This window comes from Vulpes vulpes, chromosome 6 (genome assembly GCF_048418805.1).
Source record: "Vulpes vulpes isolate BD-2025 chromosome 6, VulVul3, whole genome shotgun sequence".
Lineage (NCBI taxonomy): Eukaryota > Metazoa > Chordata > Mammalia > Carnivora > Canidae > Vulpes > Vulpes vulpes.
The window spans coordinates 104,951,395-104,970,187 of record NC_132785.1 but is presented as its reverse complement, the minus strand read 5'-3'; the positions used below and the strand labels follow the sequence as shown (position 1 = coordinate 104,970,187).

The 18,793-nt window shown below is 43.7% G+C and overlaps 1 protein-coding gene across 2 annotated transcripts in view; it reads left to right on the top strand.

The window, feature by feature from the left end:
- The window catches only part of MAP3K9 (mitogen-activated protein kinase kinase kinase 9), a 74,649-nt gene that overhangs the window by 40,582 nt on the left and 15,274 nt on the right, over positions 1 to 18,793 (top strand). For both annotated transcript variants that reach the window (XM_026008501.2, XM_026008499.2), the window contains exons 3-6: positions 3,365 to 3,545; positions 11,815 to 11,963; positions 12,872 to 13,047; positions 17,290 to 17,530. In XM_026008501.2, coding sequence (XP_025864286.1) covers positions 3,365 to 3,545; positions 11,815 to 11,963; positions 12,872 to 13,047; positions 17,290 to 17,530 — 747 coding nt within the window. The remainder of the gene's footprint in view (positions 1 to 3,364; positions 3,546 to 11,814; positions 11,964 to 12,871; positions 13,048 to 17,289; positions 17,531 to 18,793) is intronic.

Below are 18,793 nucleotides of genomic sequence, written 5' to 3'. Positions count from 1 at the left end.
AAGGGTTTGGTACCCAGAATGTATATAAAAAAGTCTTATAAGTCAAAATTCATTTCTTGAAAGAAGATATACAAATGGCAAACAAGCACATGAAAGGAGGCTCAGCATCATTAGTCATTAGGGAAATGCAAGTCAAAACCACAGTGAGATACTTCTCCACATCCGCTAGGATGGTTATAATTTTAAAAAAATAAAAAGGAAAATAAGTGTGTTGAGGATGTGGTGAAATTGGAGCCCTCACACATTGCTGATGGGGATGCAAAATGGTGCAGCTGCTGTGGAAAACAGCAAACATAGAATTATCATAATAACCTAGTAATTCCACTCCTAGGTACATATCCCAAACCTGAAAACAGGCCCGGAAACAAATAGATGTACCTATGTGTGCATAGTGGCACTACGTCATAGTAATCAAAAGGTGAAAACAGCTCAAAAGTCTGTCGAGGACTGATAGATAAACAAATTGTGGTATATACATACAATGGAATATTAGTCAGCTATAGGAAGGAGTACCGTGTGGGTACAAGCTATAATCTGGATGAATCTTTTTTTTAATTTTTATTTATTTATTAAAGATTTTATTTATTCATGAGAGACACACACAGAGAGAGGCAGAGACACAGGCAGAGGGAGAGGCAGGCTCCATGCAGGGAGCCTGATGTGGGACTTGATCCCAGGACTCTGGGATCATGACCTGAGCCAAAGGCAGGCGCTCAACCACTGAGCCACCCAGGCACCCCAATCTGGATGAATCTTGAGAACATTACACTAACGAAATAACTAGGTGTGTCATCTATCACATAATTCCATTCACATAGAGTATCCACCATAGTTAAATCCATGGAGATAGCACATTGGTGGCTGCTAGGGGCTGGGTGGACGGGAGATGGGGAATGTTTGCTTATGAGTATGGATTTCCTTTTGGGGGTGAGGAGAAATGTTTTGGAACTAGAAATAGAGAGAGGTAGCCGGGATTGCTAGCTGGCTTCCTTCCGATTACAGCCTCTCCTCTTTGCTGAGGTCAGGATCTCAATGCCAGGGATTTCTAACTTTGATGCCTCCCGGGGTCCACCATATGGGGATGCTTTTTTGAAGTCTGCTGGATGTAAGGCAGCAGGGTTGGTGGGGATTAGGTGGAACTGGGCTGGATCTGCCCCAATGCCGTTTGTATTCAGGCATATCTTTCCTGGGCTGATTCTTGCCCCATCTCCATCATTCTGCCGCCCTCTTACCCATCTGACAGACTCATATATTTAAAACATTATCTTCATGGTGCTGTTCATTTTCTAAAAATCCATTTCCTATAATAGAACCTAAACTTCTTTGCTTCCCCTTCCAGAACCTGTGGAAGCTCAGCTGGTTCCATACGAATCATGAAACTGTTATCCGTCCTCCCACTCACCTGGTCCCAGCACCTGGAGTCAGGGGTGACAAGACCAGACCCCATGGGCTGTATAAGGGGATGGGCTTGCTCTGATTCTTTGGGCGGCTTAGAAATGGTCAGCAGCTGGTGGTTGCCTCTTTACAGGGAACGGTGGGTTTCCGTAGTGCTACTGGCCCAGCAATTTGCATGCATACTTGTGTGTTGTCTCTGCTGAGATGGGGAGAGGGGCACAGAAGAATCTGGAAAGATTTTTGTTATTCAATGAGATGGCAATTTTTTTTTTTTAGATCCGGTCAGCTCAGAGCAGGGAGGGGTGCATCAGGGGAGTCGAAGAGGGTGTGGAGGAAGGAGACCAAGTCCATTAGATCTAGGGAGTGGCTGGCATTATTTTCTTTTGTGCTTCCAGCTCTATAGCTCCTTGTAATCCCTCTTTACTGCTGATTTTCTGAGAAGCACGTAGGACACGGAGATCTTTGGTCTACATCCTTCCAATGTGTAACAGTTCAGTGGATATTTACAGACTGGGGGCAGGAGGAGAAATGTACAGTGTGTGACTTGAGGGACCTGTGTAAGGCTGTTGCCCTAAAAGGCACCCCCAAGCTCCTCCTTGGTACCCAAAGTACCACCATCACAGTTCCTTTCTTTAAATATTGGAAGAGTTTGAGCTCTCCGAGAATCTTAAATTGCAAACACCTCTCAGAGAGGTAAAGGTAAAGCCGTAAGAGCCCCTCAGTGGGAGTCAGGGGAGAATCAACCCAGGAAGGGTGTAACCCAGGACACGTAGGGCTCAGAACTAATTTTTTTCATTGTTTACCTAGACAGAGTGGCTGGAGGAACTGAGTCAACCTTTTTTTTAGTTGTTATTCTATATTCAATGGATTCCTTTCCCCACCCTCCCCATTTGGACTTGAACAGCAGGGGTGGGGAGAGACTGCTTCTTCCTTCTCTGAAATCCTGAGTATAGAGCTCTGAATTCCAGGCAGTTCAGTGTCCAGCCCATAAGAGGTTGTGCTTGCATACACCTTCAGAACCATCCTAGGTTTGCACACGTCCACCGTCTGCTCACAGTTCCTTGGCTTTGCTTACGGCACATTAATCAGTTAGCATTTTTGCTCTTTTTAAGAAGGCTGGCTCCTGCAAGGGGACCAGTCTCTGGAACCGTCCTGTGGGGGGGGGGGGGGTGGCTGCCTCTGCTACCGTCCTGGAGAGCCAAGGTGGCTCTACACTGTGGTGCTTCGGCGTTAGAACTTGGGAGACAGCCCCAGAGGATAACTGGCTCAGCGCACCAGTTCTTTCCTCTTGGGCCATATCCACAGAGAGACTCATGGGTGTGAACATGTGTGTGCCCTCTGACTTCTCCAACTTGACAACCAGTTCTCAATGACTGGGGGCAAGTTCCCAAATTAAGGAGAAATCTCTGTGCCCAAAAGACATGTTTTCCTATAGGCTTAAGTAAAGTGGAAACTATCCAGGCACTGTCCTGAAACCTTGAAAATCCACCCTTCCTTGTGGTCTGAGAGTGCTGGGCCAGGGGTGCCCAGGCAGACAGGAAGCCCAAGTAGCCGCTCCTCCGAAGGGTCAGCTGTGACCTCACGGCTCCTTCCATAGACGTGAATGGGCCGTGCGCTGTGAGGGTTAGGAGCGCAGGCTCTTCAGTCCGGCCGCTGTGTTTCACTCCTAGCTGACTCATGGGTGCTTTATCTCAGTTTTCTCGTCTTGTAAAAAGGATATGGCAATGGTTACCTACCTCATAAGGTTGTTGTGAGTTAAAGATAATACCTATCAAAAAGACTTGGCACAAAAATGGATGCATTGTAGGTGCATCTTAGCAGAAATGATGGTTGCTACCTTCAGACTACTGTAGCTGCACGGGCAGCCTGAGGGAGAGGACGGGAGTCTTGCAGGAGGGCTCTGTATTCAGTGGTCTTCTTGTGATTGATGCAGACTTTCCTGTCTCTTCTGTGTCCTTTCCTTGCCCAGTATTGATCCTCCAGAAGGTGGAGAATGGAGACCTGAGCAACAAGATTCTGAAGATCACTGATTTTGGCCTGGCTCGAGAATGGCACCGGACCACAAAGATGAGCGCTGCAGGGACATATGCTTGGATGGCACCGGAGGTCATTCGTGCCTCCATGTTTTCCAAAGGCAGTGATGTGTGGAGGTAAGGTGCAGAGGTGCAGGGGCAGTGCTCCCCAGGTCTGTTTTGGCTGCACACACGTTTCAGGACTCGGAGAATTGAGGTAGACTCCCAGGCACCCCACACTGGTCTAAGTGACCCCTTCAGAACAGTCTATAGTAATTTCCAGGTTGCCATGGGACCGTTTCTTTTTTTTTTTTAATTATTCTTTTTTTCATTTGTTTTTATTGAAGTTCGATTTGCCAACATATAGCATAATACCCAATGCTCATCCCATCAAGTGCCCTCCTCGTTGCCCATCACCCAGTTACCCCACCCCCCTGCCCACCTCCCCTTCTGCAACCCTTTGTTTCCCAGAGTTAGGAGTCTCTCATGGTTTGTCTCCTTCTCTAATTGTTCCCCTCCTTTCCCTTATAATCCCTTTCACTATTTCTTATATTCCCCATATGAGTGAAACTGTATGATTCTTTTTTTTATATATAAATTTATTTTTTTATTGGTTTTCAATTTGCCAACATATAGAATAACACCCAGTGCTCATCCCATCAAGTGCCCCCCTCAGTGCCCGTCACCCAGTCACCCCCTACTCCCCGCCCACCTCCCCTTCCACCACCCCTAGTTCGTTTCCCAGAGTTAGGAGTCTCTCATGTTCTGTCTCCCTTTCTGATATTTCATGGGACCATTTCTAATGCCTTCATCTACCTAATGTCCCTTTAGTGCTGTGGCTGGTACCACCCCTGTGTGTTGGCAATTGCTGTGTAGTAAAGACCAGCAGATCCCACGAGCAATGTGCATTCCTGTCTCTGCCTGTAGGGTGGTGAGGGCATCCAGTCATTCCTGGGAACGTTCCCCAAGGTCATCCTGGCTGCCTTAGCAACTGTGGCTGTTACTGCTGGACTTGTTCTCACTGTAAGCTCTTTAGCTGATGAGTATTATTTGTCCTGTCTCTTGTTTTGGTGGGTTAGAAGTGATCTTTTCTAGTTGTCTGGTTAACCTTCTAGTCAGGACTCTTCTGTTGAATATTGATACAGAAATTGGAAAAGATGGGTCTCAAGCATGTACTCAGAGCTGCAGAGACACAGATTAGATGAACCACACCCCTAGTAAATGTCAGCACCATAGGTCATAAGGACATGGTTCTAAAAATCTTGTCCATAAATAGATAGATAGTAGATAGTTAGATAGAAAGAAATCTTGTCCTTGCTGATGGGAGGATGAGCTTCTATAGGGTATGCATCCCCTTGGCTATGAGGTAGTAACATCACCATGGTATACCAAAAGAAAGGACTGTAGGTTGTCATTGCACTTAGTCTATGAAGTTGTTTCTTCCTGATGAGTTATAAAGTGAGCTTGTGTGTGTATATGATGAGAGTATGTATTTTAATTTTTTTATATTTTTTTTATTTATTTATTTATTTATTTATTTATTTATTTATTTATTTATGAGAGAGGGAGCATGAGCGGGGGGAATAGCAGAGGGAGAGGGAGAGGAAGGTGGAAAGAATCCCAAGTGGACTCTGTGCTGAGTGTGGAGCCTGACACAGGGCTCAATCTCACCACCCTGAGATGATGACCTGAGCTGAAATCAAGAGTCAGGTGCTTACCTGACTGAGCCACCCAGGCATCCCAAGTGTGTGTATTTTAAATAATGGCTTTCTTGAGATATTATACCATATTACAAAGTTTGCCCTTTAAAATGTTTAAGTCAGTGGTTTTTGGTAAGTTTAGCAAATTTGTACCAGTCACCATTGTTATTAGTTTGCTAGAGTTGCTGTAACAAATTACCACAGACCTGATGGCTTTCAACAATAGACATTTGTAATCTGGAGGCCAGAAGCCTGAAATTGGTATCAGCAGGGCTACACTCGCTCCAAAGACTTTAGGGGAGATTCTGTTCACATAAGGATTCTGAATATTAGGACATGGGTGTATCATTTTAGAGCTACCATTCAAACCACCACAACTGCTATCAATTTCCAGAATATTTTTATCACACCAAAAAGAAACCCAATGCCTATTAGCAGTCACTCCCCCTGCCCTCGGCAATTACTAATTTACTGTCTATCTCTGTTTTTGCCTATTATAGAAATTTCATACACATGTAATCATACAGTATGTGGTCTTTGTGACTGGCTACTGTTACCGTGTTTTCAAGGTTTATCCATGTTGTAGCATGAGTCAGAACTGCATGGAAATTTGTTTATTCATTCATAAGTTGCTGGACATTTGAGTTGTTTCCACTTTTTGGCAATTGTGAATAATGCTGTTGTGATCATTTTTTTTAAAGATTTTATTTATTTATTCATGAGAAACACAGAGAGAGAGAGACAGAGAGAGAGAGAGAGAGAGGCAGAGACACTCCATGGGAGTGAGAGAGAGGGAGAAGCAGGCTCCATGCAGGAAACCTGATGTGGGACTTGATCCTGGGTCTCCAGGATCACGCCCTGGGCTGAAGGCGACACTAAACCGCTGAGCCACCTGGGCTGCCCAGTTGTGATCATTTTTGTACAAGTTTTTGTCAACATATTTTCAGTTCTCTTGAGTGTATACGTAGGAGTGGATTTGCCAAGTCATGGGATATTTAACTTTTGGGGGAACCACCAAACTGTTTTTTACCATAGCTATATCATTTCCCACTTTCATTAGCAACGTAGGAAGGTTCCAGTTTCTCTGTATTCTCTCAACACTTATTGTATGTTTTTTTAATTATTACTATCCTGTTAAATATGAAGTGGCTTCTCATTATAGTTTTGGGAGTTTTGGTTTTATTTCCCTAATGATTACTGATGTTGAGCATCTTTTCATGTGCTTATTGGCCATTTGTATATCTTTTTCTGTATAAATGTCTATTCAAATATAGGGAAAAACACATATAGGACTCTGTGCTACCTGCAGTTTCAGGCATCCACTGAGGGTCTTGAAATGTATCTCCCATGGATAAGACTCCTGTATCTAGTCTCAGCATCATTTGTTGAAAAGGCTGTTCTTTCTTAATTGAATTGTCACTGTTGTCAAAAAGTAATTTACCACAAATGTAAGGGTTTATTTCTGGATTCTGAATTATACTCCATTGCTCTATGTGTCTATCCTTAGGCTAGTACCACTCTGTTTTAATTACTGTAGCTTTGTAGTAAGTTTTGTAAATGGGTGTAGGAGTCCTCCAACTTTGTTGTTGTTCTTCAAGATTATTTTGGCCATTCTGGGTGCCTTGCATTTCCCAAATTAATTTTAGGAGCATTTTGTCCGTTTTTCCAAAATAGGCAGCTGAGATTTTGGTAAGAATTGTTTTAAATCTGTAGATCACTTTGGGAGGTATTGCCGTTTTAACAATATTAAGTCTTCTAATCCAAGAACATGGGATATCTTCTTATTTATTTAGGCCTTTTTCTATTTATTTTAGTGATGTTTTGTAGCTTTTGTATATTGTGTCTTATTTTCCTACACATTACTTACAGGGTAAAATAGCTATTATGAGGAAAAGAGTTTTCTTGCCTTAAAATATCTGACCAGATTTCATTAGGTTGAACTGTGTAATGATATTCCAGTGTTTTTGACCAACAGAAATAGCAGGTTCATATGCTTCAATCTAACACTTTCATTGCTTGACTATAGGCTAATGAGAATAGTTAATATATTAATTAAGCTAAGCTACTTTGACAAAGAGACCTACAAATTCAGTGGCTTAAGTAAGGTAAAAGTGTATTTCTTTTTCAGAGAGTAGTCCAGGCTTTGGGGTAGCTGTGCCCCATGAGATCATTTAGAAACCCAGGTTCTTGGGGCGTCTGGGTGGCTCAGTCTGGGTGGCTCAGTCTGTTAAGCATCCGACTCTTGGTTTATGCTCAGGTCATGATTTCAGGGTTGTGAGATTGAGCCCTGCATTATTAGGCTCTGCACTCAGTGTGGAGCCTGTGTAGGATTCTCTCTCTCTCCCTCTCCCTCTGCTCCTCCCCTCCTTATGCACACTCTCTCTCTCTCTCTCTCTCTCTCTCTCTCTCTCTCTCTCAAGATAGAGAAAAAGAAACCCAGGTTCTTTCTGGGTCTCTCAGTACATTGTTCTTGTCTGAATGGTTACATCTGAGTGACTGTTACTTCAGCATTATATTATGCAGAAGGGAAGAAAAAGAGTTTATCCATGGCAAGTAGCATGTATTTAGTTTGGAGACAACCCAGAAGTTGTGCACATCTCTTACTGTACACACCCCACTGCATGCTCTTGGTGATGTGGACACACCTAGCTCCAAAGAAGAGAGACAAATGTAGGCTCTAGCTGGATAACTATGTATCCAGCTAAAACTCTTAGTATGGAAGAAGGGCTCAAGTATGCCTAGGAAGTTGGAAAAAACTCATTCCCAAATTGACTTATAATTAATTAATTAATTGATTTAGGAAATGTTTGTTGAATACTAACTCTGTGCCAGGCTGAGCCTGTGTCCATCTCCCACCCCTGCTGCAACTCCTTGGGGACTGGGGCCTCTGGGCCTCTGCTTTTGCTGGGCTCCCAAGGCCAGCTGAATTTGTCTTACTGCTTTTTGAGTGTAGTTCTCTGGGCCTTTTCCACATGCTGTGATGGAAGATATGATGGTAAGGCCCAGATCTTCAACTTCATATGTTTCCTAATCTGCTTGGATTTAGACCATTTCAGGAAGAATAGTTGACAAAACTTTTCCCTTTGGTTGTGCTGTGTAGGGAACACAGTAGTAGTTAGTGGTCTCCTGTAATGACTTCTTGCCTGGTATGTGGGGATGAAGTGGAGGCATTTTAAGTTTGTAAAATTATAGAAGTAAAATATGTTTACCATAGAAAAAATTAGAAAATATGGTTAAACAAAAAGAAAAAAAAGGGAAAAAGAAATCACCCATTACGCACTTCTAAAGATAACTTCTATTAATATTTTGGTGCATTTATTTCTGTTCATCCCTTAAAATGGGATCATTCTGTTTCATAAGCTGCTTTTGGAATATAATATAGCATGTGCATATTACTATATTGATAAATATTGTGTCAATATATTCATGTATGTATTATATATATTAGTAAATAGATCATCATTTCGAATGAGGTCTAGTTAACAAGAAAAAGAGTTTTATGTTACTTTACAATTTACAGAGTGTTTTCTCATGTGGTAGTTCAGCTGTCTTTGCCAAAGGTTTTTTTTTTTTAAGATTTATTTATTTATTTATTTTAGAGAGAGAGTGCGGGGAGAAGAAGCAGAGGAAGAAGGAGATAGAGTCTTAAGCAGACTCCATGCTGAGCATGGGGCTCCATCTCAGGAACCAAAATGAAGAGTCAGATGTTCAACCCACCGTGCCACTCAGGCGCCCTTTTGCCAAAGATTATTAAACAGTCAGTGTGCCTTTGGTCAGGCTGCTATCCACTTTGATGCTTTTCCTCACTTTGAAAACATAGAACACCTCTTTCCAACCTGTGACCCCACCAAATGGTGGAAAGGATTTTCATATCCCTGGAGGTGGTTAATTATTGACACAGGGTATGCCCCAGGGTTCAGGGCGAGGTTGCAAGGACTCCTGGGAAATCACTGACAGCACTGTGGGAGGTGGTGGCCCTCTGCAGGGGGGGGGGTCCTGAGGCAGAATTTCAGCTGAGCTGGTGCTTCCAGGCTGCTTGTACATGGTCTTGAAAGGGCCTCTTGACCTTCTCTCAACCCTGGGAGGGCATCAGAGTGGACCAAACCCGTGGTAAATCACGTGGACTTCTTCTGCCCACCTCTCCCTGAGGCGCAGACCCATCCAACACGTAATTCTTTATTTCCTTTCTTGGACTGTATTCCTGCCAAAGGAATGCCAGGGATTCATTTATATTACCACCTTCGGTTACAGAAATAAAGAGGAACATTGGCAGAGGAAAACTAACTGGTTCACTCGTTCCCAGAAAGCCTCCTTGCCTGAATGCTGGCGTCCCTCAGCAAGGCTCTTAGCCGACACTGTGGACTTTCCCTGAAGCCCACCAGAGGCATTCCTGTTTCAGGCCCTTCCCAAGGGGAAACACACAGTGGTGGTCACTAACCCTACATGGAAGCTTCTGGAGAAGTAGTAGTCATGTTATTTATCCCTTGCCATTATTCTGTGAGGTAGAAGTGCTGTCTTTGTTGTGTAGGTGAAGAAAGCAGAGGAGCTTCCTTACGTAGAGATGTACCACCATAAGTGGTAAAGCAGACATTTAATTCAAGTCTGTCTGAATCTTTCTTGAGCAGCATTTGACCTGGTTCTCTTAGTTGTGGGGCTTTTCAGATGGAATGAAATGCAGATGAACCAGAAGCCAGCCAGGTGGGAGCAGAGCTGCCCTCCTTGAAACTGAGAGGAGTGGGTTCCCTGACTCCTCCCTCTTCCAGGGCCTGAGACATCTCTGTAGACACCATCAGCCGAGCAGATGCAAGGACACAAACAGGACACCTGTTTAGATATTTTAAACATTCTACTGTCTTTCCAGGTAGTTAGGGTGTAGACACCAGTCATCTTCACATAGGTGGAAGAGAGGTCTTTGGGACCTTGGATTTTTGTGGCCAGAGTGGAGGTTGGTAGTAATGCCAGGAGCAGATAACTGAAAATGAGAGTCCTGGTGGTATATCTGTAGGAATCTTCTGGGATGCCCTGGTGCATTGGTTGGCACGTGGCTCTTCTTTGGCCACTTGGGAGTCTTTGAGGGCAAGTCTTTGAGGGCAAGTCTACCTCATACCTGCTGACTCCTGTCTCTAGATCCCTGTATCCCTTTACCTAGCAGGCAGGGTTTAGCCGTCTCCTGCCTTCATCCTGGTCTTGTGTAGGTGGCCAGGAGCCCATCCTGGTCTCTTTGTACACTTATGGTATCTGTGGTGTGACTCATCTCTGTATTCTAATTGACCTCTTTTCTATTCCTCTCACTAGTCTCTTCATGGACAAGATCTTATCCTGTATCCCAGTGCCCAGCATTGAGCTTGATGCATAGTAAATTTTTAGTAGATGTGTAAAATGAATGAATAATGAATAATGAATGGCGATGCATTTGAATTTGATCTTGAAAGACGATTGGAGTTTACCAAGCAGAGTAATGATAAAAGGGGATTCTAGAGAGAAGGAATTGAGACCTGGACCATGGTGGTTCAGGGTCCACCATGTATGCCCCTAAATATATGCTGCTGCTAAACTTAGCTGAAACTTTCTTTCATCATCTGCAAAATGGTGATATTTATCTTGCAGGTTTATGGTAGGGTTTTAAGATGATGTTTATAAGTGTCTTAGCACCTTGTGCATACAAAGCAGCATGATGAAATAGATACTGGGCTTACTTTTTTTTTAAATTAATTTCTCTGCCTAACATGGTACTCAAACTCATGACCCCGAGATTTAAGAGTTTCATGTTTCACCAACTGAGCCATGTTTTTTAAAATAGCATGACTTGGTTTGTTGTAAGCCACTGATGAGTATTTTTAAAAAGTCGAGGTTTGTGTTGAAAAAATAATGAGAGGGACTCTTCTGACTGTTCATGACTTTATGGTTGCTTATCCTGGGATACTCTTATTCCTGGAAGGATTGAACATGACATGATTTTGCCTTATTCTGATTGTGAATTCATAGAATAATTATTCTAAGCTTTGTGCTCCATTCTCTGACTCACAGGACATGTGAAAGGAAATTCTTCATGTGGATTTGAAAGTTGGGAGGAAACTTAGGTCCTCACAGCTGACATACTGCTCCGCTCTTCCCATGTAGGCAACCCTTGTATGACTTGCCCCTCTGAATTAGGCAGAGGTCTCTGTTAACCAACCAGCAGCAGGAATCTATCCAAACTAGTGAGCATTTAAAGAAACCTGTCACAGGAGCAAAACCTGTTTCTTATAGGTGGTCAGCTCTCTGCTTTTCAAAAGCTGAGAAAGTGTACCTGTGACTAACATGGAAATTTCCTTAAAACAGGAAAAAATGTATTCTTGGGAAGCTGCTCCTTCTTCCAGAGTATTATGTTAGCAATAACAACAGAATAGCTATGGCTGGCGAGCGCTGATTTAAACCCTTAGAGTAGCTCAGTGAGTTTCATAGCATCCTTGTGAGACTGGTGGTGTTATTTGCACTTTATAGATGAGGAATTTGAGGAACAAGACTTTGAAACTAAATGTGCCTGGCTCCAGAGCTTTTGCTTTTTAGTGGATAGCCCTCATGGCTTCCTGTCCATTAGTGTGTATACTTTGTTGGTCTCCCTCCATGCCAGAGAGAGTGTGGGTAGCTCAGAAAGGCCTCATGAGCTCTGTCATTAAGATCATCTGTGGCATCTGAGATTGCTTCTGTCTTCTTTCTCTCCTCAGCTATGGAGTGCTGCTTTGGGAACTCTTGACTGGTGAGGTGCCCTTCCGAGGAATCGATGGCTTAGCCGTGGCTTATGGAGTGGCCATGAACAAGCTCGCCCTTCCCATTCCTTCTACATGCCCAGAACCTTTTGCCAAACTCATGGAAGGTAAGCGACCCCTGACTGGAACAAAACCAGAGAAAGTTTGCCTTCTTAGCAGCACTTGGGTAGATTTCAGACAGTTCTGCTGGGTTAGTTACAGAAAGAGGAGATGAAGTATTAGTCACTCAAGGAGGAATCCTGTGGGTGGTTGGAAGAGTTACTTTAGGTTGATGTCACCACCCTGCTACATTGATATCACGGACGCCCCTTCTGTCCATCTCCAGTGACTTGTAGAACTTAACTGAAATATTTTATTATTTAATACATAATGAGAAGATACAGCAGCTTTTATTTTCAGGACCTTTGAGTATATTACATATATAAATGAAGAACGTCCGAGAAGAAAGGAACTCTAGAAGACATCTGGTCAAACCCTATAATTTCCTAAGTGAGAAATCCAACCTGAGAGAGGCAAAGTGCACTCCACTAGCTATTGTCTGAGCTGAGAATAAAGTTCACTTTTCCTGCCCAGTCTAGTCCAGTGCTTTTTATCCTTGCCTTCTCATCATCCCATTGAGGTGGGGAAGGCTGGCTCATTTATTTGTAGGAAGGTGAGATCCGGAGCCTAGTCACCTACTGTCACTTCTGGAATCATGTAGGAACGTGATAAATCATGGTTGTCGAGTCTCATGCCAGCAAATTCTTTGGAGTTGCTTTTCTGATGCTAAATCAGTAGGCAGAGGCGGATGGGGGCAGAACTGATGCATTTTATTTCCACATTTTTTATGATTGGGAGGTTGGGCAATTTGCTTTACTTCCCAAGCCCTATGTGCGGTTACCTAAATCCCAGTGTTTCTGTTCCTGGAGGGAAAAATAAGAGGCAGTTTTCTGGTAAAGGAGGTCATGTACTGTTCTAAGTCTTACGCTTGTCTCTGTCCACTCATGTTTTCTTTCTATTCACTTGTTCCACGCAGACTGCTGGAATCCTGACCCTCATTCGCGACCATCTTTCACAAATATCCTGGACCAGCTAACTACCATAGAGGAGTCTGGCTTCTTTGAGATGCCCAAGGACTCCTTCCACTGCCTGCAGGATGACTGGAAACATGAGATTCAGGAGATGTTTGACCAACTCAGGGCCAAAGAGAAGGTAAACAAAACAAGAAAAGGATGTGAGTTGAATCACTGGGCCTTCCCCCCTGGGGCCTCTGGACAGAGTCTGACACAACCACCTCCCTGCTTATTTTGAGGTAACAGAGTAGCTTTTTCTTCCCGACTTTACATGGAAGGTGTTCTCCAGGCCTCAGGTGTGACCAGAAGTAGTAGAGACTTTTTCTTTCTTTCTGGGATTTGGCAGGACCAAGTAGGGGTGTCATGAGTCCAGAGTTCTCCATACAGATTATCTACATGGTTCAAGCCAGAGGAAGAGCACCACTGGGCAGGTACCAGTAGAAAATAGGAGAGGGTTCTAGAAATGTTTCTTGGTTCTGTCATGTACTTCCAGAGTGGGGGTTAATGTCCTTTTTATCCAGGAGTCTTATGGCCCCTGCCACCAGCATGTAGGAGAGGTCTTACTGTCTTTCTCATCTCAGGGCAAAGGGTCAGTGACTTTTCTAACTGTGTTCCTCCACATACTGGCCATGACCCAGTATGTGGAGGAACAGAATCTTCAGCCTGGGTCTTCTGATTCCACAACCATCTTCTCTCCAATATCATTGTTTGCCTAAATAAATGGCTTAAAGATTATTTCTAGAGCTGATTTGAAGAATTAACCTATTTTTATGCCACATAGCAGTCCTAAACCTGGTGCTATTTGGCAAGTCAGTGGCATTCTGCAGGAGATTGGATTGAGCTTACGACAAATCTTTTAGGACCTGGAGGGGAGGGGACCGGTACTTACCATTGGGGAGAATGATTTAAAAAAGGTATTCATGGAGTTCCAGGCTCAGTCAGTTTAGCATCCGACTTTGGCTCAGGTCATGATCTCAGGGTCCTAGGATTGAGCCCCATGGTGGGCTCCACACTCAGCAGGGAGTCTGCTTGTTCCTCTCCCTCTGCCCCCTCCCTGCTAATGTGCATGTGCAGTAAGTAAGTAAGTAAGTAAGTAAATAAATAAATAAATATCTAAAAAAAAAAGAAGAAGAACAGAGTGTTCCTGTTACTAATGCTATTCCCACTAGAAGAAACCTAGAGTTGCTGGTCCTTTAGATTGTTGAATCACTTGATTCTTGGTTTTCTTTCTTTTGATCAACAAAATTATAAGGATACCTGACAGTAAGAAAAATGAAAGTTGGATTTTGTCAGTAGGTAGTTACTAGGAAAAGCCAAATCCATTCTCATAATAGCTAACATTCATAGAGCATGTACTATGTGCCATGCTCTGTTATAGAGCAATTTATATGAATTTTTATATAATCTTACATAAGATAATAATTTTCTTATGTAATACAGCCACGTGATGTCAGTGCTATTAACTCCATGTTACATGTGATTCCCATGTTAACTTTCCCCAGTTCATGATTCAGGCAGTTTGTTTCAGAGATCTTGCCCTCAACCGCTGTGCTATGCCTGTCCATTAGAAGACTCCTAGTTGGGCAAGTTGAACTTTCTCTCTGGGGAAAGTTCATTAAGTTCAAAGTCCTATTAAATCATTATATGCAAGTGATGTGATTTGTGCACTAGGAAGCTAATCCCCAAATGGGTGTTTTACTAAGAAGGAGGCTCATCATGTTTGAGAGTCTTACAGATACATTCTGCCATTGGCAAATACTCCATAAACATCCTGATTTCCCATTTGATTCAGCTCATTCTCAGCTTGTCGAATTTATTGCTTCCAGGTACAGTGATGATCCATCGACACGACAAATCCATCATGGATTTGTCCCTAGACTGGGGTCTGAGTTCCCTCAAAGGAAGGGGCTATAATGCAAACTTTCCCTAGATAAGAGCATGCAGGAGAGGAAGACTTAGAAAGTCTGAAATTAGCTTGAGCTCTTTAATTTCCCCACCTAGCAGCATAATCAACCAGCTAGGAATGATTTTTCTGAATCTTGCATGTTTTTGTTCTCCTAATGGTGAAAACGATGTAGTGGGACAAGGAAAGCCAAGGGAGTGTAGGGGCATACAGCAGTGAATCTGTTTGGGGCTTATTTCATCAAAGAAGGAGAAGTTCAAAAGTTCAGGTTCATCTCTCAGACATGTATGATGAATCTGGGTTCCCATAAAGGATTGCATTTATAAAATTGACTTCTATCTCCCCCTCCTTCTTTCTCTTTCATTCATACATTGACACTGAGCACCCATCATGTATAAGACAATTTTTCTTTTCTTTTCTTGTTTTTTTAGAGAGGAGAGGGAGAGAGAGAATCCCAAGCAGGTTCCATAGTGCAGAATCTGTGGCAGGGCTCAATCTCACAACCCTGAGATTATGACCTGAGCCAAAACCAAGGGTCAGACACTTAACCAACTGAGGTACCAGGCACTCCCAAGACCATTTTCAAGGTGCCAATCCTTTTCTCACTTTTCCCCTCTGTCACTTTTTATTATCAATTATTTTTCTATTTTTTTAAAGATTTTATTTATTTATTCTTGAAATCTAGAGAGAGAGAAGCAGAGACACAGGCAGAGGGAGAAGCAGGCTCCATGAGGGAGCCCAATGTAGGACTCAATCCCAGGACTTCAGGATCACACCCTGAGTCAAAGGCAGGTGCTAAACCGCTGAGCCACCCGGGCTGCCCTCTAATTTTAAATTCTTATCAATTTTGATATTTTGGTACTCTCTTGAGAATGGAGGGCAAGTTGAATGAGAAGTTCCTAATATCAGAATATTTTATTCCCTTCTTGTCTCTGTTGTCTTTTCTGTTCTCTACCCACTACTCAACTTCCCTAATATGTTCTCACATATTTTTTTCTAGCCCTAAGCTCACATTCTACAGTGTTTTGTTTCAGTGCAGAATGACTTCTTTTTTTTTTTTTTAAGATTTTATTTATTTATTCATCAGAGACAGAGAGAGAGAGGCAGAGACACAGGCAGAGGGAGAAGCAGGCCCCATGCTGGGAACCTGATGTGGGACTCGATACCAGGTCTCCAGGATCACACCCTGGGCTGAAGGCGGCGCTAAACCGCTAAGCCACCCGGGCTGCCCGAGAATGACTTCTTATGGTGGAGCATTCCATGCAGAAATTTTAAGTTTCTTTAAAAAAAAAAAAATTCATTTATTCATGAGAGACAGAGAGAGAGGCAGAGACACAGGCAGAGGGAGAAGTAGGCTCCATGCAGGGAGCCCAAAGTGGGACTTGATCCTGGGTTTCCAGAATGATGCCCTGGGCTGAAGGCGGCGCTAAACCACTGAGCCACCCAGACTGCCCAAATTTTAAGTTTCAACCATAGAAGTGTTGCTCTGGCTACTTTATTGAAGAAATGCCCCACTTTTTAAAGTTTTAGTGCTTTATCTCACCCCACTTCTGTCTTACGCCCTGGGTAACCAGTGCTGATGGTTTAGATTCCAGATTTGACAACTGTATGTACATGTTCTGTTCTCCTTCCTATTTCCTGATTCCATATGCCTCCCCCCTCCCTGGCCTCATCTCAGGAACTCAGTGCTGGGTACATATATAAATTCATGCTGAAGGAAAAAGGGGAGGCAGGGAAGAAGTCCTGCCCATCTGATATAGCAGCAGTACTAGAGCAAGCACCTAGCAAAGACTTGGGGAAATGTTTTCTCTTCTCTTTGCTATGCTATCATGATCCTTCCAGAGCACGTGGTTTTCCTTCAAGATGAGAATTCAAATCACATGCCTCAGTGGATTCTATTCACCAACTGAACAGAGGTTGAGAGGACATGCTGCACTACCTTTTGAATAATCACTTTGGAAATATATCTTTATTTGAATGTTGGGTGATAGCTGGAGGGCAAGTCATTTAGAGTGGGCACATTTTAAGGTAGATCTCATTAAGTTGGCTCTGTTTTTTTTTTATTTTTATTTTATTTATTTTTTTAAGTTGGCTCTGGTTTAAAAAACATCCTTTATATAATTGAAAAAATCAAAATAGAACCAAGTCTGTAAAATTTAAATAAACGATTATATTTTCTACCCAAACTCCCATTTTTTCCCATCACAGGCAGTTTTAATCCTTAATTAAAGAGCAACTAACCCATCAGCCCCTGTGTCCAAGGCCTCCATAGCTACGTCCTCAGGGTGGCTGTGCTGAGCCTGCCCCTGCCCAGCATCCGGGGTGGTCAGGTGTTCGTTGAGCAGCTGTGAGGCCTGCACGTCTGCCTGGGACCGAGAGTATGGGACATTATGGGAGACTGGCTCTCGGGGGCCCTTAGCTTCCTCACCCGTCTGCGCTAAGCACCCACTCTTCCCTCCGATGCTCCTGCCCCTGCAGGAGCTCCGCACCTGGGAGGAGGAACTGACACGGGCCGCGCTCCAGCAGAAGACCCAGGAGGAGCTGCTGCGGCGCCGCGAGCAGGAGCTGGCTGAGCGGGAGATCGACATCCTGGAGCGAGAGCTCAACATCATCATCCACCAGCTGTGCCAGGAGAAGCCCCGGGTGAAGAAGCGCAAGGGCAAGTTCAGGAAGAGCCGGCTGAAGCTCAAGGATGGGAACCGCATCAGCCTCCCTTCCGGTCAGTGGCTGGGGACCTGCTGGGAGGTGGGAGCAGGGCAGGGTTGTGTGGCGGGGGACCTGGGGGGAATGGGTTCAAAGTGGGCCGTTCCATCCAGGGAGACTGGCCTGTGGCAAAGCCTCCCCGCTCCAGGTGACCAAGCACAGAATGGGAAGGAAGACAGAGCGGCGACTGGTGGACCTGACAGGCCGGCACGGTCTTGAGCGCTGGTGGCATGGTGACTCACACAGAGAACTCAGGGCGCTACAGAATAACTCATCTCTGGGTTTCTTTAAATAATTTAGTTTTCGGTGTGCAGTTGAGTTTAGGATTCACTTGTAAGAATGTGATTTATACACAACCCTTCAGAAGCACATTGGGTGAATAAAGATACATTTGTAGTATGTTTCAGCCTTGGGAAAATGCAAAGTAATAGGAAACTCTGAATTAGAATCTTTGTGGGATGTCACGGGCCCATGGAGGGCAGTGAGTGCTCGAGTGTGTGTTTATTGTGTCCTAAGTCTATAAGGTCCTGGGAAGTAAACTCAGTAGAAATGTAAGGAAACCAAGGGAAAACAGTATCATAGAGACAATAGGATGTTTTTAAGCACTGGGATGGATGATGGCTTCAGTACAGACAGGGGAATTCATCAGTAAAATTGAGCGAATGAATGTGTGGGACATGTTTACTAGTGTCCTTGTTGCACATTTTTCCTGGCCAGGCAACACAGTCTTTGAGCCTCCGTGGAGCATGTTGTGTGTGGTGGCATGCTGCTGTGCTCTGGGGAAGCCCATAGGGAAACAGTAGCTGCCACATTAGGGAGATCATGTCTCATTGGGAGACCTAGGTGCCAACACCTAGCTGTTTATTTTACCTCTTAATAGTTGAGGACCCGGGAGCTTAGAGACCCGGAGCTGCAAGGTTTACCTTCTTTATGCCACACCATAAATGCTTTTGGAAAACATCACAGTTTGGACTATTCGCCCCATCACACTCACTTCCCAAGGTTCCCACCAAGGATTTTTCCTTGTTACTCTGCTCTGCCTGCCCTGAGCAAGAAGCATCTATCTCCCTACTTTAGTCCCTGAGCATATCCGAATAGATTGTAAGAAACAGAGTCTTAAGTTGGATTTCCTAGAATAATCAGCAAGTCTCATGACCTTAAAAAAAAACTATTGTAAATCTGTAATTGCTACACCTACATACACGATAGATGAGGTTCACTCAGACAGTGAATTTTCCTTCTCTTTATATGTTCATCTTACTGTCCTGTCATCGTTGGG